General features: G+C 38.4%; 1 protein-coding gene across 1 annotated transcript in view; it reads right to left on the reverse strand.

The window, feature by feature from the left end:
* COG5 (component of oligomeric golgi complex 5) overlaps positions 1-25,317 on the reverse strand; it is a 370,641-nt gene that overhangs the window by 322,115 nt on the left and 23,209 nt on the right. The window contains exon 6 of the mRNA XM_073009243.1: positions 9,878-9,998. Coding sequence (XP_072865344.1) covers positions 9,878-9,998 — 121 coding nt within the window. The remainder of the gene's footprint in view (positions 1-9,877; positions 9,999-25,317) is intronic.

Below are 25,317 nucleotides of genomic sequence, written 5' to 3' on the forward strand. Positions count from 1 at the left end.
ACAGTGGATACCTCTCAGCAGAAACCCTACAAGCCAGAAGAGAGTGGGGGGCCAATATTCAACATTCCGGTTTTTTTTTCTTTTTTTTTTTTTTTTTCTTGAGACGGAATCTCACTCTGTCAACCAGGCTAGAGTACAGTGGCACAATCTTGGCTCACTACAACCTCCACCTCCCAGGTTCAAGCGATTCTCCTGCCTCAGCCTCCTGAGTAGCTGGGATTACAGGCACACACCACCACGCCCAGCTAATTTTTCTATTTTTAGTAGAGAAGGGGTTTCACTATGTTGGTCAGACTGGTCTCGAACTCCTGACCTCAAGATCTGCCCGCCTTGGCCTCCCAAAGTGCTGGGATTACAGGCATGAGCCACCGCGCCCAGCCTCAGCATTCTTAAAGAAAAGAGTTTTCAACCCAGAATTTCATATCCAGCCAAACTAAGCTTCATAAACGAAGCAGAAAAAAGAAAGGAAATCCCTTCTAGACAAGCAAATGCTAAGGGATGTCATCACCACCAGGCCTGCCTTGCAAGAGCTCCCGAAGTAAGCACTAAATATGGAAAGGAAAAACCAGTACCAGCCATTGCAAAAACAAGCCAAAATGAAAACACCAATGACACTATGAAGAAACTGCATCAACTAGTGTGCAAAATAATGAGTTAGCATCATGATGACAGGATCAAATTCACACGTAACAATTTTAACCTTAAACGTAAATGGGCTAAATGCCCCAATTAAAAAGGTACAGATTGGCAAACTGAATAAAGAGTCAAGGCCCATCGATGAGCCATATTTAGGAGAACCATCTCATGTGCAAAGATACACATAGGCTGAAAATAAAGGGATAGATGAAAATTTACCAAGCAAATGGGAAACAAAAAAAGGCAGGGGTTACAATCCTAGTCTCTGATAAAAGAGACTTTAAACCAACAAAGATCAAAAAAGACAAAGAAGGGCATTATATGATGGTAAACAGATCAATACAACAAGAAAAGCTAACTATCCTAAACATATATGCACCCAATAGAGGAGCACCAAGATTCACAAAACAAGTTCTTAGAGACCTACAAAGAGACTCAGACTCCCACACAGTAATAGTGGGAGACTTTAACAACCCACTGTCAACATTAGACAGATCAACAGGACAGAAAATTAATGAGGATATTCAGGACTTGAACTCACTCTGGATCAAGTAAACCTAACAGACATCTACAGAACTCTCCAATCCAAATGAACAGAATATACCTTCTTCTCAGTGCCACACAGCAGTTATTCTAAAATCAACCACATAAGTAAACATTCCTCAGCAAATGCAAAAGAATGGAAATCATAACAAACAGTCCACAATGCAATCAAAGTAGAACTCGGGATTAAGAAACTCACTCAAAACCAAACAACTACATGGAAATTGAACAACCTGCTCCTAAATGACTCCTGGGTAAATAATGAAATTAAAGGAAGAAATCAAGAAGTTCTTTAAAACCAACTAGAACAAAGAGACAACATACCAGAACCACTGGGACACAGCTAAAGCAGTGTTTAGAGGGAAATTTATAGCACTAAATGCCCACAGGAGAAAGCGGGAAAGATCTAAAATCGACACCTTAACATCACAATTAAAAGAACTAGAGAAGCAAGAGCAAACAAACCCAAAAGCTAGCAGAAGACAAGAAATGACTAAGATCAGAGCAGAACTGAAGGAGACAGAGACACGAAAAGTCCTTCAAAAAATTCATGAATCCAACAGCTGGTTTTATGAAAAAATTAACAAAATAGAGGATTAGCTAGACTAATAAAGAGAGAAGAATCAAGTAGACACAATAAAAAAATGATAAAGGGGACGTCACCACTGACCCCAAAGAAATACAAACTACCATCAAGAGAATACTATAAACACCTCTATACAAATAAACTAGAAAATCTAGAAGAAATGGAAAAATACTTGGACACATACACACTCCCGAGACTAAGCCAGAAAGAAGTCAAATCTCTGAATAGACCAATAACAAATCCTGAAATTGAGGCACTAATTAATAGCCTATCAACCAAAAAAGCCCAGGACCAGACAGATTCACACCAAATTCTACTAGAGGTACAAACAGGAGCTGGTACCACTCCTTCTGAAGCTATTCCAAACAACTAAAAAGGAGGGACTCCTCTCTAACTCATTTTATGAGGCCAGCATCATCCTGATAACCAAAACCTGGCAGAGACAACAAAAAAAGAAAACTTCAGGCCAATATCCCTGATGGACATTGATGTGAAAATCCTCAATAAAATACTGACAAACCAAATCCAGCAGCACATTAAAAAGCTTATGCACCACGATCAACTCGGCTTCATCCCTGGGATGTAAGGCTGGTTCAACACATGCAAATCAATAAACATAATCCATCCATAAACGGAACCAACGACAAAAAACACAAGATTACCTCAACAGATGCAGAAAAGGGCTCTGATAAAATTCAACAGAGCTTCATGTTAAAAACTCTCAATAAAGTAGGTACTGATGGAATATATCTCAAAATAATAAGAACTATTTGTGACAAACCCATAGCCAATATCATACTGAATGGACAAAAGCTAGAAGTATTCCCTGTGAAAACTGGCACAAGACAAGGATGTCCTCTCTCACCTCTCCTATTCAACACAGTATTGGAAGTTCTGGTCAGGGCAATCAGGCAAGATAAAGAAATAAAAGTATTCGAATAGGAAGAGAGGAAGTCAAATTGTCTGTTTGCAGATGACATGACTGTATATTTAGAAAACCCCATCGTCTCAGCCCAAAAACTCCTTAAGCTGATAAGCAACTTCAGTGAAGTCTCAGGATACAAAATTGATGTGCAAAAATCACAAGCATTCCTATACACCAACAATAGACAAGCAGAGAACCCAATCATGAATGAACTCCCACTCACCAATACTACAAAGAGAACAAAATATCTAGAAATACAGCTAATAAGGGCAGTGAAGCACCTCTTCAAGGAGAACTATAAACCACGGCTCAAGGAAATAAGAGAAGACACAAACTAATGAGAAAACATTCCATGCTCATGAATGGGAAGAATCATTATTGTGAAAATGGCCATACTGCCCAAAGTAATTTATAGATTTAATGCTATTCCTATCACACTACCATTGACATTCTTCGCAGAGTTAGAAAAAACTTCTTTAAATTTCATATGGAACCAAAAAAGAGCCCATAGAGCCAAGACAATCCTAGCCAAAAGGAACAAAACTGGAGGCATCATGTGATCTGACTTCAAACTATACTACAAGGCTACAGTAACCAAAACAGCATGGATATGTAACCAATGAAAATGAACAGAGACCTCAGAAATAACACTGTACAACCAGCTGATCTTCAACAAATCAGACAAAAACAAGCAATGGGGAAAGGATTCCCTATTTAATAAATGGTGTTGGGAAAACTGGCTAGCCATGTGCAGAAAACTGAAACTGGACCCCTTCCTTATACCTTATACTAAAATTAACTCAAGATAAATTAAAGACTTAAATGTAAAACCCAAAACTATAAAAACCCTAGAAGAAAACCTAGGCAATACCATTCAGGGCATGGGCATGGGCAAAGATTTCATGATGAAAACGCAAAAAGCAATTGTAACAAAAACAAAAACTGATAAATGGTATCTAAACTAAAGAACTTCTGCACAGCAAAAGAAACTATCATCAGACTGAACAGGCAACCTACAGGATGGGAGAAAAATTTTGCAATCTATCCATCTGACAAAGGTCTAATATCCAGCATCTACAAGGAAGTTACACAAATTTACAAGGAAACAAACAAAAAATCACAAAGTGGGCAAAGAATATGAATACACACTTCTCAAAGGATGATATTTAAGCAGTCAACAAACATTTTAAAAAGCTCAACATCACTGATCATTAGAAAAATGCAAATCAAAACCATAATGAGATACCATCTCATGCCAATCAGAATGGCAATTATTAAAAAGTCAAGAAACAACAGATGCTGGCAAGGCTGTGGAGAAATAGGAATGTTTTTACACTGTTGGTGGGAATGTAAATTAGTTCAACAGTTGTGGAAGAGAGTGTGGCGATTCCTCAAGTATCTAGAACCAGAAATACCATTTGACCCAGCAATCCCATTACTGGGGATATACCCAAAGGAAAATAAATCGTTCCACTGTAAAGATACATGCACATGTATGTTTATTGCAGCACTATTTACAATAGCAAAGACATGAAACCAACCCAAACGTCCATCAATGATAGGCTGCATAAAGAAAACGTGATACACATACTATACAGACATAAAAAATAAGAAGATCATGTCCTTTTCAGGGACATGGATGAAGCTGGAAGTCATCATCCTCAGCAAACTAGCACAGGAATAGAAAACCAAACACCGCATGTTCTCACTCACAAATGGGAGTTGAACAATGAGAACACTTGGACACAGGGAGGGGAACAACACACATCAGGGACTGGCAGGGGGCAGGGGGCAGGGGAGAGCATTAGGACAAATACCTAATGCATGTGAGGCTTAAAACCTAGGCCAGGCGCAGTGGCTCACACCTGTAATGCCAGCACTTTGGGAGGCAAAGGGAAGCAGATCATCTGAGGTCAGGAGTTCAAGACCAGTCTGACCAACATAGAGAAGCCCTGTCTCTACTAAAAACACAAAATTAGCCACGCACGTCGGCGCATGCCTGTAATCCCGGCTACTCGGGAGGCTGAAGCAAAAGAGTCACTTGAACCCACGAGGCGGAGGTTGTGGTGAGCGGAGATCGCGCCATTGCACTCCAGCCTGTGCAACAAGAGCGAAACTCCGTCTCAAAAAAAAATAAAACAAACAAACACCTAGATGACAGGTTGATAGGTGCAGCAAACCACCATGGGGCATGAACTATGTAACAAACCTGCATGTTCTGCACATGTATCCCGGAACTTAAAGTAAAATTAAAAATTTTTAAAAAGAAGAAAAGAAAAAAATAAAAATGAAAATAAAAAAATCTTCTGAGTTGCCTACTTTAAGTTCTGTAGTTTTATACTTTACATTAGGACACGAATTCATTTGGAGTTAATATTTTTACATGAAGTGAAGTATGGAAACAAGTTCAGTGTTTTGCATATTGAGATCCAATTGTTCCTGTACCATCTGTTGAAAAGACTATTTTTTTCTCCACTAAATGGGTCAAAAATCAGTTGTTCATATATATATGTGGGTCTTCCACTGATCTTTACACCTTGATTACTTTAAAGAGTCTTTGTACTAAGTCTTCAAATCAGGTAGGGTTATTCTTCCAACTCTGTTTTCTCCTGAAAGTTATTCTAGCTATTCTAGATCCTCTGAATTCCCATATGAATTTTAAAATCAGCTTGTCAATCTCTAAAAGCCTCCTGGAATTTAAACTGAAATTCTGTTGAATTCATAGATCAAGTTGGGAAGAATATACATCTTAATAAACAATATTAAGTCTTCCAACTGATGAACAACATTGACTGATTGATTTATGTCTTCTTTGTTCTCAACAATATTTTGTAGTTTTCAGTGTACAGGTTTTGCACACCTTTTGTTAGACTTATCCCTAAGTCTGCCATATTTTTATGCTGTTATAAGTGGTATTTTTGAATTTCAATTTCCAATTGCTTGTTGCTAACAGAGTATACAGAAATACAATTAATTTTTTGTATATTTATCTAGTATATTGAAATCTTACTCAACTCTTTTATTAGTTATAGCTTTTTTTGAAAACTCAAAACAAGATATCACGACATAGCTATTAGAATGACTAAAATTAAGAAGACTGAGTGTAACATGTGTTGGCAAGGTTGTAGGGGGAAGTAGAACTTTCAAATACTACTGGTAAGAATGCAAACATTGGCCGGGCGTGGTGGTTCACACCTGTAATCCCAGCACTTTGGGACTCAGAGGAGGGTGATTCACCTGAGGTCAGAAGTTCAAGACCAGCCTGGTCAACATGGTGAAACCCCGTCTCTACTAAACATACAAAAATTAGCCGGGCATGGTGATGGGTGCCTGTAATTCCAGCTACTCGGGAGGCTGAAGCAGGAGAATCACTTGAACCCAGGAGGCAGAGGTTGCAGTGAGCTGAGATCGCGCCATTGTGCTCCAGCCTGGGCAACAACAGCGAAACTTCGTCTCAAAAAAAAAAAAAAAAAAAAAAAAAAAAAAAAAGAATGTAAACATTACAACTACTTTGAAAAATAACCTTGGCAATTTCTTAAAATAAGCTAAACATATACCTACCGTATGATCTAGACATTCTAATCCTAGGTATTTATCCAAGAGAAATGAAAGGATATGTTCATACAAAGATTTGTACATGAATGTTCATAGCAGCTTAATTTATAATACTAAAATACTAGGGACAACCCAACTCTCCATCAGCATGTAAACAGATAAACCAACTGTGATATATCAATGGAATACTAGTCCATAATAAAAAGGCAAAGGTGTTAATACACACAACAACACTGAAGAATTTCAAATTTACATAACATAAAACTCTCCCTTTCAAAGTGTACAATGCAGTGGTTTTTAGTACACTGACAAGGTGGCACAAAAGTCACCATTATCTAATTCCAGAACATGTTCATCACCCTAAAAACAAATCTGCATCCACTAGTAGTCACTCCATACCCCAGTCTCATAGAATATACTTAATTTCCAGATGACAATGTGTTTCATCTGGGTGTCCCAAATCAAGCCTCAAAACCTTTCAAGTTTGAAAGACTGCTTTTAAGTTAATTTCAAGGGTCTATGGTATAAACACTGTTACTCTTCATCATTTCACTCTTTCTAATGAAAAACAGAACCATATTGATAAAGACACTGATAATTTTAGAGATGTTCCAATCACAGAAGTGTCATTTAGTGTACATGTGTAATTGTAATAGTGATCGCAAAATTATTACTTTTATTCAAATATTAATTCCAAAGGTAGCAACTTATTTTTCCTTGGCTTCTCCTTATTAGTTATAAATGCCCGGACTAGTCAAGACTGAACTACAGTGGTGAATAAAAAAGACATGATGTCTTTGCAAATATTAAATCACACATCATCTGCAAAGCTTTTAAAAATTAGATTAATACAATCCACTTTGTGATCATTCCACCATGAACTATATTTTCTCAAAAACTTTTTAACAATCTTTATAAAAACTTTAGGTAAAGCCGGCCGGGCGCGGTGGCTCAAGCCTGTAATCCCAGCACTTTGGGAGGCCGAGACGGGCGGATCACGAGGTCAGGAGATCGAGACCATCCTGGCTAACCCGGTGAAACCCTGTCTCTACTAAAAAAATACAAAAAAACTAGCCGGGCGAGATGGCAGGCGCCTGTAGTCCCAGCTACTCGGGAGGCTGAGGCGGGAGAATGGCGTGAACCCGAGAGGCGGAGCTTGCAGTGAGCTGAGATCCGGCCACTGCACTCCAGCCTGGGTGACAGAGCTAGACTCCGTCTCAAAAAAAAAAAAAAAAAAAAAACTTTAGGTAAAGCCAACATTGGAAGGATAATGGTTTTACCCTCTGCATTATACTCAGAACATTATGATCAATACTTGTGCCTTTTTTGTGTTTTGTTTGTTCGTTTTTGTTTTTTTGACAGAGTCTCGCTCTGTTACCAGGCTGGAGTGCGGTGGCACGATCTTGGCTCACTGTAACCTCTGCCTCCCGAGTTCAAGTGATTCTCCTACCTCAGCCTCCTGAGTAGCTGGAATTACAGGCACGCACCACCACGCCCAGCTAATTTTGGTATTTTTAGTAGAGACAGGGTTTCACCATGTTGGCCAGGATGGTCTCGATCTCTTGACCTCATGATCTGCCCACCTCAGCCTCCCAAAGTGATGATATTACAGGCATGAGCCACTGTGCCCAGCTATGCCTGTTTTGTTTTGTTTTTTTCAAAGACATCACCATTTGTATTACAGAATCTGTCAATTCTAGAAGAAATTATAATTATAATCCAATCAAAATTTAGCACTTTTTTAATATTGAAGGAGTGTCAGTGATGACAAACATCCATAATAAGCCTTGGAATAATATGCATCTATGTTTAATGATTCCGTAATCCTACCCACTATTGTTGGTGCACAGATATTAAATGTGATAGAGCAAAACAGTGGCTGATACTTGGATTTTTACCCTTCTATGTTTAGATAATACTGTGAAAACAACACACAAGCATTACTCACTGTTTAAAGTTAACTTTTTTTTTTAAGAGGCAAGATCTTGCTGTGTCACCCAGGCTGGAGAGCAGTGGTGCAATAACAGCTCACTGCAACCTCTAACTTGTGGGCTCGAGTGATCCGCCCATCTCCGTTTCCCAAGTAGCTGAGACTGCAGATACATGCTACAATGCTCAATTTTTATTTTAATTTTCTTTACTTCTCAATTTTTATTTTTTAGAGCAAGAGGAAATCAGTTCTGTTCACCTAGGCTAGTCTCAAACTCCTGGCCTCAAGCAATTCTGCCTGCCTCTACCTCCCGATTAACTGGGCCTCCAGGTACCAGCCACCATACCCAGCTTAAAAGTTTAACTTTTCATATGACATTTTCCAAGCCTACTAAATCACAAGTTAGAGATATTCCCAATGATTTTCCTAAGCAAAACCTGTATTTCAGCAGTATAAAATCGTAATGCTGTTGAAGCATTATTTGTGAAGGATAGATTTCCTTGATTAATAAAAAATATGGAATAAGCATTACAGCATAGCATGACTATATAATCAAAAAATCAAAGACAGGAAAATTCAGAAAGAACACATAATGCACATTTCTCTGATACTATTTTGGCATAACTGCTTTCAAAGCACAATACCAAGAGTAAGCAGACTCTTGATATCTGAAATGGATACAATTAAAGACTTCTGAGTCTATAAAGTACAAATACCACTACATATATCCACTTCAGAAAAATTAGTGGGTACCCAGTGAAAAGAAGAAAACTACCAAGCCTCATTAAAACACAGAGTTGGGCAGTTCTATGTGCACTCACTAGCTATTCAAATTTTGTCTGAAAAATTATGAATTGCTGCATCATGGACTTTGCAGCTGGTTAATAGTCAAAACCATGAACATTAAACCCTTGACTGTCAAGGTCCTGCAATAAATGTCTGAGAAAAGAATGAACAAAGAAATAAATTTTTAAAATCTTCTAGGCATAGTATCAGCATGGGAGTTGTCATCTTAAAAGCAGCATTTCTCTAGAATATTTCCTAAAGAAAAGAAAACTTCACATAAAGACCTGTACACTTATTCATAATCACCAAAAACTGGAAACAACACAAATGTCCTTCAATCAGTGAATCAATAAACAAACTGCAGGCTACCCATGCAATCTTACTCAATCAAACACAAAGTAACAAACTATTAGTACACTCCAAAACTTGAATAAATCTCTAAGGTATTATTTTGAGTACAAGAAGACAGCCTCAAAAGGTCACCTACTTTGTAATTCCATTTACATGTCATTCTCAAAAAGACAAAACTACAATGATGGAGAAAAGATCAGTGGTTGCCAGGATTAGCGGAAGCGAGTGGGCATCATCTTGAAGGAATAAGGAGAGAATCTGGGGGAGTGATGGAATTGTTCTGCATCATGACTGTAATGGTGCTTACATGAATCTATGTATATGTTAAAATTCACAGACCTGTATATGAAAAAGGCCAATTTTACTATACAATTAAAATAAATAGCATTTCAGTGAAATCAACTAACTGTACTTACTCATTCTGAGAAGTGTTAATATTGTATACAGCCAATTATTTTAAAATTTAACAGTACTTGTTAATGGTGATAACAAAAGTCAATCAAGTGACTTAAAAATATTTAAATCTCTACTTTTTAATAAAAAAAAAAAAAAAAAAAACACTTACCAAGTTCATTGAGACTCTGAGCAGCTTTTGTTATCTCTCTACTTCCCCCCTGCAGTTGTCCTTGGAGTCTCTTACTGAGATTCAAGATACGAATAATTCTCCGAAGCAAATCACAGGCAACCTGTGTAAACATCACAATGTTAAGTTAGCTGATCCATGAAGCTTTATTACTATTAATAAATAGTAATAACAAGCATAGGTGCAGCAAACCACCATGGCACATGTTTACCTATGTAACAAACCTGCACATGTATCCTGGGACTTAAATTACATTTAAAAAAAAAAAAAAAGCACAGTGGTTCACACTGTACTTAATATGTGAATCTACCCATTCTTTCCAGATGCTAAAGATGCACTCATGCATTTTTTGTTTCCCACCAACCACAAACCTAAATAATCACAAGTCTTAAAAAGCATCAAATGTCCTAGGGAACACACAAAAGTACTATATTTACATTTTACAATAACTCCAATTCATCCCAAGTGGGGAGAACTTGGAATTGAGGCACTGTGAGAGCCAAGGATTCTTTCAGTCCTAAACCAGTTTTCTTCTCTAGGCCAGTGGTTACCAGTCTTGACTACTAATTCAAGTGGGTAGACTGAAAATGTTCCAATGCCCAGGCCACAGCCCTGACCAACTAAATCAGCATCTCTATGGGTGAAAACCAAGCATGAGTTATGTTTTTATGTTTTTAATATTCCCAGGTGGTACCAATGTGCAGTCAAAATTGACAATCACTAAGCTAGGCTGCTCAGCTTCCTACTACTGCCTCCTGTTATTTACAATCCCAGCTTCTCTTTCCTATATCCTGCAGGAGTAGTCTTAAAACTTCTCTCAATTTCATGATTTTCTTTTTTTTTTTGGAGAACAGGGTCACACTCTGTTGCCCCAACTGGAGTGTAGTGGCATGATCACACCTCACTGCAACCTCTACCTCCTGGACTAAAGCGATCCTTCTGCCTCAGCCTCCCAAGTAGCTGGGACTACAGGCACGTGCCACCATGCCTGGCTAATTGTATTTTTTGTGGAGATGAGGTTTTGCCATGTTTCCCAGGCTGCTCTCAAACTACAGGGCTCAGGTGAACCTCCTGCCTCAGACTCCCAAAGTACTAGGATTACAGGTGTGAGCCACCGTGTGTGGTGGTTTTTAATCCCTAATAAATTATAAAAGAGAGAATACATAAACAACAAAACAAAACTATTTCACACACTTCCTATTCCTTTTTCCAGATCTAATACTGGGTCTTTACCTATCAAAAGGCTGAGGTAAGAAATAAAGGTTCATGTATTTTAGGACACTTTATTACAGAAGCTGGATTCACAGCAGTTGCATGAGGGAGAGTGCAGTACAGGGTGACATACTGAATAACCAATATGTAGTGATCTTCAGCCTCAGTAGTGATTACAAAGGAAAGAGAGACATTCCATACTGCTGCATCACAACCATTTTTGAATGGCCCCGAGGTTAACTGAGAAGCAAGGACATCTCCCCTGTTTAAGGAGAAAAATCCTACATGGTGGCAATAAGAATTAAAAGCTCTGAGAAGCCAGGGTCCCAGAGCCTCCAGGTATAAACATTCTTTTATGGGTGAAATAAATACGTATCGGGGGAACCCACCCCCAATAGTTAACATGGGTTCTTTTCTGTTTCCCTAAGTGTCTCTGCTGGTTTGAGAAATAAAGGGAAAGAGTACAAAATAGAGAAATTTTAAAGCTGGGTGTCCAGGGGAGACATCACATGTCGGCAGGTTCCGTGATGCTCCCTGAGCCATAAAACCAGCAAGTTTTTACTAGCGATTTTCAAAAGGGGAGGGAGTGCATGAATAGGGTGTGGGTCACAGAGATCACATGCTTCACGAGGTAATAGAATATCACAAAGCAAGTGGAGGCAGGGTGAGATCACAGGACCACAGGATGGGGCGAAATTAAAATTGCTAATGAAGTTTCGGGCACACATTGTCATTTATAATGTCTTATCAGGAGACAGTTTGAGGGCAGACAACCTGTCTGATCAAAATTTATTAGGCAGGAATTTCCTTGTCCTAATAAGCCTAGGAGCGCTACAGAAGACCGGGTCTTATTTCATCCCTTCGGCTTCGACCATAAAAGACAGCCACCTCCAAGGGGGCAGTTTATAGACCTACCCTTAGAGCGCATTCTCTTTCTCAGGGATATTCCTTGCTGAGAAAAAGAATTCAGTGATATGTCTCCTATTTGCTTTTGAAAGAAGAGAAATATGGCTCTGTTCCATCCGGCTCACCAGCAGTCAGAGTTTAAAGTCTTATCTCCCTTGTTCCCTGAACATTGCTGTTATCCTGTTTTTTTTTCAAGGTGCCCAGATTTCATATTGTTCAAGCACACATGCTCTACAAACAACTTGTGCAGTTAATGCAATCATCACAGGGTCCTGAGGCGACATACATCCTCCTTGGCTTACGAAGATTACGGGATTAAGAGATTAAAGTAAAAACAGGCATAGGAAATCACAAGGGTATTGACTGGGGAAGTGGTAAATGTCCATGAAATCTTTACAATTTATGTTCAGAGGCTGCAGTAAAGACAGGCGTAAGAAATTATAAAGGTATTAATTTGGGGAACTAACAAATGTCCATAAAATCTTCACAATTTATGTTCTTCTGCCATGGTTTCAGCCAGCCCCTCCATTCAGGGTCCCTGACTTCCCACAACAAATACATACACCAGAGCCACACACAGCCACACCCGTGTATTCACAAGCAATATACCATATGTATGCATATACCATACTCAAACATAAAGCAAACATATATTTACAAACACATGTAAGTCAAAGTCAATCAAGTATTAAACATGTTTACCTGACTGCTTTTCAGACAAACTAGTCTGAAATATTTAAATTTAAAAAAAAAAAAAAAGGACAATTTTTCCCATGGAGATTGACAATTGGGGCATCTCTATCTTTTAATTAAATATTATTCATTTTCTGAACAGATAATACAAGCACATGATTCAAAATTCAAGAAACAAAAGGAAATAACACTGAAAAGTCACCCTCGTATCTCTGTCCCAACTATGTACTTAACAAAAACAATTACTGTTATTGTTGCAGGTAGTTAGACAATCAAGAGTGGGGCAGGAGAGGGCTATTGCCCCACCCACTAGGAATGTCAGTTGATGGTTTGGAAGTTATCACATTGCCTCTCTAAAACTGATAAATTGGCAGCCAGTGCCAGGGAGAAGACATTTCCTGATGGTCCACACTTGGTGCACTGAAGTGTTAATTGAATGCAAAGGCCAGGGAGAAGCAACTTCCAGGGCATGTGCTTTAAGACACAAAATGGTGAGTCTGACCTTCCGGGGGCACTCCACCAGAAAAAGGAACAAAGCCTCAGGTAGGCATGCATACAAATTTCTAAACACAATGCGTGTGCTCACCTCTTAAGGGTAAGGAGGGCACTGGGCATGCAGGTAGCCCATCCTAAGGGAAGAATCATGGGAAAGGAGCCAGGCTCTTAAGTTCTCGCATCAAGGTTAAACACTGCACTTGACCTCAGTGCCCTCTTGGAACTCTTCCAAGCATACTTTTCTTTCTTTCTTTCCTGTTCTAAAGCCTTTTTAAACAAACTTCCACTCCTGCTCTGAAATGTCCCTTGGTCTCTTTTTCTGCCTTATGCCCCTCAGTCGAATTCTTTCTTCTAAGGAGGCAAAAATTGAGGTTGCTGCAGACCCATACGGATTCAACACCAGTAAGCTGGATATCTTGCACTGGAAACATTATCAGTGTCTAACCTGTTAGAACTGACATTTTTAGATAAACAATTTGGAACGTTGAATCCCTAGCAACCATTCCTCTGAGATTTTAAATACATCGTAAGAAGAAATTAAGCTCTTACTCTATGATTGTCATCCAGAATTCCCTAATCCCACCCAACAAAGTGATATGCTCTCAAAACATGCAATCTTTATTTCTACTGTTTTTATTTTTAGCAACCATACTTAATCTGTCACCAAGTCTTACCAACTATCCTACTGCATAAAATAAGAGTTGTTATTTTACCTCTATTCCTACAAGCACCACCCTAATCCAAATCTTTATCACCATTACCTTAACATAGTGGTTTCTTGGCTAGCTTTCAAGTCTCTCATTGAAATCCACCCAGCCAGATTTATCTTCTTAAAAACGCAGTTTTTGGGCCAGGTACAGTGGCTCACACCTATAATCCCATCACTTTGGGAGGCCAAGGAAGGCAGATCACCTGAGGTCGGGAGTTCGAGACCAGCCTGACCAACATGAAGAAACCCCGCTTCTACTAAAAATACAAAATTAGCCGGGTGTGGTGGCATATGCCTGTAATCCCAACTACTTGGGAGGCTGAGGCAGAAGAATTGCTAAACCCGGGAGGCGGAGGTTGCGATGAGCCGAGATCATGATATTGCACTCCAGCCTGGGCAACAAAGAGCGAAATTCTGTCTCAAAAAAAAAAAAAAACACAGTTTTCAGCACTCCAACCTCCTTTTTAGTAAACTTTAATGGCTCTACACTTACAGATTATGTTGAATCTTCTGAGAACAGCATTTAATAAAATTCTTAGTTAATAAGTCTAAGCTATTATAAATTGATCTATAAGGCATCAATTCTCACCAATTTCCCAATATAGCTGCCTCCCCTCCAATCAATTTCCTTTCCCTCCTTGTTTTTTTATTTGACTTTTACTATTAAATATAACACAAACATGGAAAACCAAACTCAGAGATACACAGCTAAATGAACTTAGAAGCAACACATAGATCAGGAGACAGGACCATGTGAGTCACCACAGAAGCCTTCATGTACTCCCTCCCAATGCCATTACCCTCATGCCAACCAACAGAAACCACTACTCTTTTACATTAATCACTTCCTTACTTTTATTTATTTTTTTATTACTGAAGTATAAATACCTAAGTGCTATGGTTTAATTTTTCCTGTTTTTAATCTGTTGGTTCTCTCACCATCTCTTTTTTCCATTGCAATTTGTTGAATATATTGGATCACCTATCCTAAAGCTTCCCACAGACTGGGTTTTGTTGACTGTATTTCCTTGATGCAGTTTAACAAGTTCCTCTATCTTCTATATTACCTGTAAATTAGTAGTTGGATGTGGGCAGCTTCATTAGATTCAAGTTTAGTATTTTTGGCAATATTAAACATTAGAGGGTGGTATATTTTAAGAGATGTATGATTTTCTCTCTTTTTGTGTTTAGTAGCAGCCACTGATACTCAACGTCAAAATCCATTGAAACATAAGTGACTGCAAAATAGTAATAATCCAATTCTGTCGTTTTGTCTTTATTTACAAGCATATGAAATTTCTCTATAAAAATAAACTTTACCTTACTATTTGTTTACCTAGCAGTATTGTTCATAAAGAAAACTAAATACTTAATCTTTCCCTTATTAGTTTTCAAAATGAAGGAATAATTCCCTAATATTCACCAATAATGAAAAATTAGTCGGTGGTGGGGAGGTGTTCTGGGGTTTTGCTTTTTTTTTGTTTTTTGATATCATTAGGAAATGGATTTAAACACAAGAAGGAATGCCCAATCTGTCATGGCTCTTACCCTTATCAATGCTCAAAGAGTTCCATTTTGGCCAGCAGAAGCCTCTGAGAGTGATTAACTGTACCACTTTGCCTGAGACTGAGAATTTTCCCAAGTTTTAGGACTTTCAGTAGTAAAACTAAAATAGCTGGTCACCCAAAGCCTCTTAAGTCAGTTCCTGAGTTCCTTTGTCATGAACCTAGCAGTCGCTGATAGCCTCCTTGATACCTGGTATAAAAATGTTCCAAGATCATTTTACACATTTCATGCCCCAGACCTGGAATCAAAAATTTCTCAAAGAAGCCCTGGTTTCTTTTAGTAAAAAACAGCATTACTCTTTTTTTTTTTTTGAGATAGAGTTTTGCTCTTGTCGTCCAAGCTGGCGTACAATGGCGCAACCTTGGCTTATTGCAACCTCCCCCTCCAGGGTTCAAGCGATTCTCCTGCCTCAGCCTCCTGAGCAGATGGGATTACAGGCGTCTGCCACATGCCTGGCTAATTTTTGTATTTTTAGTAGAGATGGGGTTTCACACGTTGGCCCAGCTGATCTCGAACTCCTGACGTCAGGTGATCCACCTGCTTTGGCCTCCCGAAGTGCTGGGATTATAGGAATGGGCCACTGCCCCCAGCCAAAAAACAGCATTTCAAGACCACATTCATGGAACTAGGTTTGTTCATTTCTGGGACTTTTCCATAGACATAGCTAGGAAATGTCAGCAATAAAATATCACATATTCATTTGATTTATTCCACAATACACACAAAACATTCTCAGATTAACATACATATACATATGTACAAATATATATATACACACAAATATAAGGTATATACTATTTTTAAATAACATTAAAGTATCTCAAGGTCATACTGATACTTCTAATTAAAAATCAGAAGTAGAGGATTTAGCCTTCTTACATCTATATGAATCTATAAATAGTATACAATTTCTTACACATTGAGATTCCTAGGTCTCAATGACACAGAAGATAACAAAATTAAAATAATGTATAATTCTTCATTTGCTTTGCTGCACAATACACAGAAAATACCTGATCAACAAAACCAACACTACAGTCAAAAGTATGATGGCAGAAAATAGTTTTTAAAATTTTTTGCATATGCTCTTCCCACTGTTTTTTACAGCTGAATTATATTTCCTTGCCAAAACATATAGTCATTACATACTATTCTTTATAACCTTCATTTAATCCTGGTTCTCATGCTTAACACTAGTCTCACAGTGATTTTTTTCTAGTCAGTCTTTGCTGTTCTGCAGCCTCCACTGGTGACACCCAAGGAAACAGGGTCAGGAGTGGACCTGCAGCAAACTCCAGCAGACCTGCAGCAGACGCACCTGTTAGAAGAAAAACTAACAAACAGAAAGCAATAGCATCAACATCAACAAAAAGGACAACCATGCAAAAACTCCATCCAAAGGTCACCAACAGCAAAGACCAAAGGTAGATAAATTCACGAAGATGAAAAAAAACAGCGCAAAAAGGCTGAAAATTCCAAAAACCAGAATGTCTCTTCTCCTCCAAAGGATCATAACACCTCAACAGAAAGGGAACAAAACTGGACGGAGAATGAGTTTGACAAATTGACAGAAGTAAGCTTCAGAAGGTGTGTAATAACGAACTCCTCCAAGCTAAAGGAGCATGTTCTTTCAGAGCACAAGACTTTTTCCCAATGCAAGGAAGCTAAGAACTTTGAAAAAAAGGTTAGCGGAATTGCTAACTAGAATAACCAGTTTAGAGAAGAACATAAATGACCTGATTGAGCTGAAAAATGCACCAGGAGAACTTCGTGAAGCGTACACAAGAATTAATAGCCAAATAGATCAAGTGGAATAAAGGATATCAAAGATTGAAGATCAACTTAATGAAACAAAGTGTGAAGAAAAGATCAGGAAAAAAAGAAAGAAAAAGAATGAACAAAGCCTCCAAGAAATACACAACTATGTGAAAAGACCAAACCTACGTTTGATTGCTGTACCTGAAAGTGATGGGGAGAATGGAACCAAGTTGAAAACACTCTTCAGGATATCATCCAGGAGAACTTCCCCACCCTAGCAAGACAGGCCAACATTCAAATTCAGGAAATACAGACAACACCACTAAGATACTCCTCAAGAAGAGCAACCCCAAGACACAAAACCGTCAGATTCACCAAGGTTGAAATGAAGGAAAAAATGTTATGGGCAGCCAGAGAGAAAGGTCGGGCTACCCACAAAGGGAAGCCCATCAGACTAACAGCGGATCTCTCTGTAGAAATCCTACAAGCCAGAAGAGAGTAGGAGCCAATATTCAACATTCTTAAAGAAAAGAATTTTCAGCCCAGAATTTCATATCCAGCCAAACTAAGCTTCATAAGGCAAGTAGAAATAAAATCCTTTACAGATAAGCAAATGCTGAGAGATTTTATCACCACCAGGCTTGCCTTATAAGAGCTCCTGAAGGAAGCACTAAATATTGAAAGAAAAAACAGGTACCAGCCACTGCAAAAACAAACCAAAAGGTAAAGACCATCAATACTATGAAGAATCTGCATCAACTAATGAGCAAAATAACAAGCTAGCATCATAATGACAGGATAAAATTCACACATAACAATATTAATGTTAAATCCAAATGGGTTAAATGCTCCAACTAAAAGGCACAGACCGGCAAATTGGATAAAGAGTTAAGACCCATTCGTGTGATGTATTCAGGAGACCCATCTCACATGCAAAGACACACACAGGCTCAAAATAAAGGGATGGAAGAATATTTACCAAGCAAATGGAAAGCAAAAAAAAAAAAAAAAGTGGGGGTTGCAATCCTAGTCTCTGATAAAACAGACTTTAAACCAACAATGAGTTCATGTCCTTTGTAGGGACATGGATGCAGCTGGAAACCATCATTCTCAGCAAACTATCACAAGAACAGAAAACCAAACACCACATGTTCTCACTCATAGGTGGGAATTGAACAATGAGAACACTTGGACACAGGGTGGGGAATAGGACACATCGGGGCCTGTTGTGGGGTGGGGAGAGGGGGGAGGGATAGCATTAGGAGATATACCTAATGTAAATGACGAGTTATTGGGTGCAGCACACCAACATGGCACATGTATACATATGTAACAAACCTGCACGTTGTGCACATGTACCCTAGAAATTAAAGTATAATTTAAAAAAAGAAAAAAAAAGAAACCAACAAAGATCAAAAAAGACAAAGAAGAGCATTATATAATGGTAAAGAGATCAATGCAACAAGAAGAGCTAACTATCCTAAATATATATGCACCCAATACAGGACTACCCAGATTCATAACCAAGTTCTTAGAGACCTACAAATAGATTTAAACTCCCAGACAGTAACAATGGGAGATATTAACACCCCAATGTCAGTATTTGACAGATCAACGAGACAGAAAATTAACAAGGATATTCAGACTTGAACTCAGCTCTGGACCAAGAAGACCTAATAGACATCTACAGAACTCTCCACTCCAAATCAACAGAATACAGATTCTTCACAGTACCACACAGCACTCATCCTAAAACTGACCACATAATTGGACGTAAAATACCCCTCACCAAATGTAAAAGAATGGAAATCATAATAAACAGTCTCTCAGACCACAGTGCAACCAAACTAAAACTCAGGATTAAGAAATTCACCCAAATCCGCACAACTATATGGAAACTGAACAACCTGATCCTGAATGACTACTGGGTAAATAACGAAATTAAGGCAGAAATAAATGAGTTCTTTGAAACCAATGAGAACAAAGACACGACATACCAGAATCTCTGGGACACAGCTAAAGCAGTGTTTAGAAGGAAATTTATAGCACCAAATGCCCACAGGAGAAAGTGAGAAAGATCTCAAATTGACACCCTAACACCACAATTAAAAGAACTAGAGAAGCAAGAGCAAACAAATTCAAATTCTTGCAGAAGACAAGAAATAACTAAGATCAGTGCAGAACTGAAGGAGATAGAGACACGAAAAACCCTTCAAAAAAAAGTCAGTGAATCCAGGAGCTAGTTTTTTGAAAAGATTAACAAAATAGACCACTAGCCAGACTAATACAGAAGAAAAGAGAAGAATCAAATAGACACAATAAAAAATGCTAAAGAGGATATCACTGATCCCACAGAAATACAAACTACCATCACAGAATACTATAAACACCTCTGTGCAAATAAACTAGAAAATCTAGAAGAAATGGATACATTCCTGGACATATATGCCCTCCCAAGACTAAACCAGAAAGAAGTTGAATCCCTGAATAGACCAATAAGTCCTGAAAGTGAGGCACTAATAGCCTACCAACCAAAAAAAAAAGCCCAGGAACAGACAGATTAACAGCCGAATTCTACCAGAGGTGTTACAAAGAGAAGCTGGTACCATTCCTTCCAGAACTATTTCTAGAATTATTCCAAACAACAGAAAAAGAGGGACTTCTCACTAACTCATTTTATGAGGTCAGCATCATCCTGATACCAAAATCTGGCAGAAACACAATAAAAAAAATTTCAGGCCAATATCCCTGATGGACATCGATGTGAAAATCCTCAATAAAATAATGGCAAACCAAATCCAGCAGCACATTAAAAAGCTTATCCACCACGATCAACTCGGCTTCATCCCTGGGATGCAAGACTGGTTCAACATATGCAAATCAATAAACATAATTCATCACATAAACAGAACCAATGACAAAAACCACATATCTCAGTAGATGCAGAAAAGCCTTTGACAAAATTCAACAGCCCTTCATGCTAAGAACACTCAATAAACTAGGTACTGATGGAACATATCTCAAAATAATACGACCTATTTATGACAAACCCATAGCCAACAGCATACTGAATAGGCAAAAGCTGGAAGCATTCCCTTTAAAAACCAGCAGAAGACAAGGATGCCCTTTCTCACCACCCCTATTCAACATATTATTGGAAGTTCCGGTCAGGGCAATCAGGCAAGAGAAAGAAAGAAAGCATATTCAAATAGGAAGACAGGAAATCAAATTATCTCTGTTTGCAAATGACATGATTGTATATATAGAAAACCCCATTATCTCAGCCCAAAAACTCCTTAAACTGATAAGCAACTTCAGTGAAGTCTCAGGATACAAAATCAATGTGCAAATATCACAAGCATTCCTATACACCAATAACAGAGAGCCAAACCATGAGCAAACTCCCATTCACAATTGCTACAAAGAGAATAAAAATACCTACGAATACAACTTACAAGACATGTGAAGGTCCTCTTCAAGAAGAACTACAAACCACTGCTCAAGAAAATAAGATAGGACACAAACAAATGGAAAAACATTCCATGCTCATGGACAGGAAGAATCAATATCATGAAAATGGTCATACTGCCCAAAGTAATTCATAGATTCAATACTATTTCCATCAAGCTACCACTGACATTCTTCACAGAATTAGAAAAAACTACTTTAAATTTCATATGGAACCAAAAAAGATTCCATATAGCCAAGACAATCCTAAGCAAAAAGAACAATGCTAGAGGCATCACACTACCTGACTTCAAACTATACTACAAGGCTACAGTAACCAAAACAGCATGGTAATGATACCAAAACAGATATATAGATCAATGGAACAGAAATACAGACCAATGGAACAGGCCTCAGAAATAACACAACACATTTAGAACCATCTGATCTTCAACAAACCAGACAAAAACAAGCAATGGGGAAAGGATTCCCTATTTAATAAATTGTGCTGGGAAAACTGGCTAGCTGTATGCAGAAAACTGAAACTGGACCCCTTCCTTATAGACTTTATACTGTTGGTGGGAGTGTAAATTAGTTCAACCATTACGTGGCTATTTCTCAAGCATCTAGAACTAAAAATACCATTTGACCAGCAATCCTATTACTGGGTATATACCCAAAGGATTACAAATATTCTATACCCAAAGGATTATAAATCATTCTACTATAAAGACACATGCACACTTACATTTACTGCAGCACTGTTCACAATAGCAAAGACTTGGAACCAACCCAGATGTCCATCAATGTTAGACTGGATAAAGAAAATGTGGCACATATACACCATGGAATACTATGCAGCCATAAAAAAGAATGAGTTCATGTCCATTGCAGGGACAAGGATGAAGCTGGAAACCATCATTCTCAGCAAACTAACACAGGAACCAAAAACCGAACATCACATATTCTCACTCATCAGTGGGAGTTGAACAATGAGAATACACGGACACAGGGAGGGCAACATCACACACCGGGGCCTGTTAGGGGGTGGGGCCAACAGGGAGGGATAGTATTAGGAGAAATATCTAACGTAGATAATGGGTTGATGGGTGCAGCAAATCACCACGGCACATGTATACCTATGTAACAAACCTGCACGTTCTGCAAATGTATCCCAGAACTTAAAGTATAATTTAAAAAAATAAATAAAGAAAAAAAAGAGCAAAGGATTTGAATAGACATGTCACCAAGGAAGACAGATAAATAGCCAAAAGGCACCACAGAAGATGCTCAATATCATTAGCCATTAGGAAAATGCAAATCAAAACGATAATGAGATACTACTTCATACCCAATAATGATACAGGAGACAGAAATTATTTAGGCAGATAATAATGGCAACAGAGTACTTGGCAGAATTTCCTTTTAAACGAAAAGCAGCCCCCAAATCATTTCTTTTCTAACAAAGAGCAGTCTGAAAAATCGAGCTGCAGACATAGATATGCAAGCTGGAAATTGAACAGGTGAATGCCAGCAGCTGTGTCAATAGAAAAGGGCTACCTGGAAGCCAAGTATGTTCAACATGAAGGCTCCATCTTTGGTTTTCTTTGTCACCAAATGTAAAGATGCAGGCAACACGGCACCAGCCAGCCAGAGAACCCATCTGCATAATAAAAGATTAGGGTGGGGTGGCCAGCTTTTTCACATGCTATACAAGTGGCACACCCAGCCCTAACTAGTTTTTCGCACCTTATGCAAATAGCACACCTGGTCCAACCAATCTTTCATGCCCTATGTAAATCAGACACTGCCTCCTCAAGCTCACCTATAAAACCCACTGCATTTCACCATAAAAGTGGCAACCCAGTTCTCCAGGACCCCTCTCTCTGCAGCAGAGAGAGCTCTTCTCTTTCTTTCACCTATTAAACTTCCACTCTGAATCTCACTATTTGTGTTTCTGCGTCCTAGTTTTCTGTGGCTGTAAGACAACGAATCACGGGTATTTACTCAACACAATGATGCCACTTCAATAAGATGGCAATATTCTTAAAAAGTGGAGAAATTAGAATCTTCATACATTGTTGGTAACAATGGAAAACAGTACAGTTGCCTTGGAAATAGTTTGGCATTCCTCAAAATGTTAAACATAGAGTTAGCATATAACCTAGCATAATATGTTCTAGGTGCATACCCAAGAAATGAAAAAAAAAGTCCACATAAGTATTATTTATGCAACGTTTGTTCTTAGCAGTCTATTCAAAATAGTTAAAAAGTAGAAACCACCTAAATATTCATCAACTGATTAAAGGATAAACAAACTGAATGAACAAAAATGTGATATATTCATGTAATGATATATTATTTGACCATAAAAAGGAATGAAGTACCTAAGTCCTCATTAAACATCATCAACTGGCTCTTTTGACTTTAAGTGAAAACAATGGACCAGGGTGGCTCACTCCTGTAATCCCAGCACTTTGGGAGGCTGTGGAAGATGAATTACTTGAGTCCAGAAGTTTGAGATCAGCCTGGGCAACACAGTGAGAGACACTGTCTAAAAAAAATTAAAATTTAAAATAAAATTAGCTGGGCATGGTGGTACGTGCCTGTAGTCTCAGCTATTCAAGAGGCTGCACTCCAACCTGGATGACAGAGCAAGACCCCATCTCAAAAAACAACAACAAGAAGCAACGTATAATAAGACCCATTTTCTACCTCCTCAGTGTTATAACGAAATGACATGGACCTGCTGTATGTTCTTTATTAAAGTTGAAGTTTCTAAGAACCTAACAATGACATTAAATAAGAACTTACTGTACTGATACATGCTACAATATGGATGAACCTTGAAAATATTACATTAAGAAGCCAAAAGCTACATAATGAATGATCCATTTCTATGAAATGTTCTGAATAGGGAAATCCAAAAAGGAAGACTGCAGATTAGTGGTTGAGAGCTTGGCGTAGGGAAGTGGACAGAGGGAATAACTGCTAATGGGCATAGAGTTTCTTTTTTGGGTAATGAAAATATTCTGGCATTAGATAATATTATAGTATAATTAGATATTATATTCACAAGACACAATCTTGTGAATATAGTAAAAACTCCTAAACTGTACATGTTAAAGTGATTATTTTATGGTACATAACTTATAACTCAATTTTTAATAATGAGTGTGACTTCTAACAATGATGGAATAGGGTCAGACTTACCTTTCCATTTTAAACAACTAGAAAACTGAACAAAATACACGAAATAATTTTAGGACAACAGGAATGAATAATTGGACAATAATTCCATAACAGAAAACGCAGGTCTGTGATCTTTGAGAGAAACAAGAAAATGAGCTTAACAACTGTCTCAGATTACCACTGGGAGACAATTTTCAGGCCACGGCAAAGGGAAGGGAAGGGAAGGGAAACAGAGCATGACAGTCTCTCTGAAGTTGGGAAGCAGAGATTACACTTCAAGAAAGCCAAAAAAGCTAGTGTTTGTGGGCAGAGAATTGGAGAAAAAGCAGCTGCAAAAAGAGACGTTGTGGAGATAAGCAGAAAAATAGCTGCAAGTCTTCTGAGTACCAATCTGTGCATGTGTGAGAGGAAGCACAGGAAAAGAAACACTGAAACAACTCACAGAGCTCACACATGTTCTCACCAACCACAGTAGAAAGACCTAATAGTAAACTGGGCTAAACTAGCCCTAGGTTAAAGGCTGTTCTGGACCTGTACTAACAAAGATTTAAAACTAAATCTCAAAAAGATCAATGGTGGCTCACACCTGTAATCCTAGCATTTGGGGCGGCCAGGTAGGAGTATCACTTGAGGCCAGGAGTTTGAGACCAGCCTAGGCAACATGGTGAGACTCCCATCTCTACAATAAATTAAAAAAAAAAAAAATTAGCTGGGCATGGTAGTATGTGCCTGTAGTCCCAGGCACTTGGGAGGCTAGAGCAGGAGGATTGCTTGAGACCAGCAGTTGGAGGTTGTAGTGAGTCAAGACTGCCCCACTATACTCCAGCCCAAGTGACGGAGCAAGGCCCTGTCTCAAATAACAAATTAATTAATTAATTAATTAGTTAAGAAAAAAAGATCAAACTGATTCCAAGTAACTTAAGTGTGAACCAGAAAAAAGTCCAACACTATTTAAAAGAAATTTTAAATAATCTAGGAACTCTAAACACAAAATATACATTTCTAATATCCAATAAAAAATTACCAGGTATGTAAAGAAGCAAAACACATAAAACCCATAACAAGAAGAAAAGTCAATCAACAAAAATAAACCTAGAAATAATAAAGAATTAAATGTTAATTTATTTTATAGGCTGGGCACAGTGGCTCACGCCTATAATCCCAGCACTTTGGGAGGCTGAGGCAGGCGGATCACCTGAGGTCAGGAGTTCAAGACCAGCCAGGCCAACATGGTGAAACCCCATCTCTACTCAAAATACAAAAATCAGCCAGGTGTGGTGGCACTTGCCTATAATCCCAGCTACTTAGGAGGCTTAGGCAGGAGAATCACTTGAACCCAGGAGGCGGAGGGTACAGTGAGCCACGATCATGCCACTGCACCCCAGCCTGGACGACAGAGCAGGATTGTGTCTCAGAAAAAACAAAAAAAATTATAAACATGTAT

Source organism: Chlorocebus sabaeus, chromosome 21, assembly GCF_047675955.1.
Source record: "Chlorocebus sabaeus isolate Y175 chromosome 21, mChlSab1.0.hap1, whole genome shotgun sequence".
In the NCBI taxonomy this organism is placed as follows: domain Eukaryota; kingdom Metazoa; phylum Chordata; class Mammalia; order Primates; family Cercopithecidae; genus Chlorocebus; species Chlorocebus sabaeus.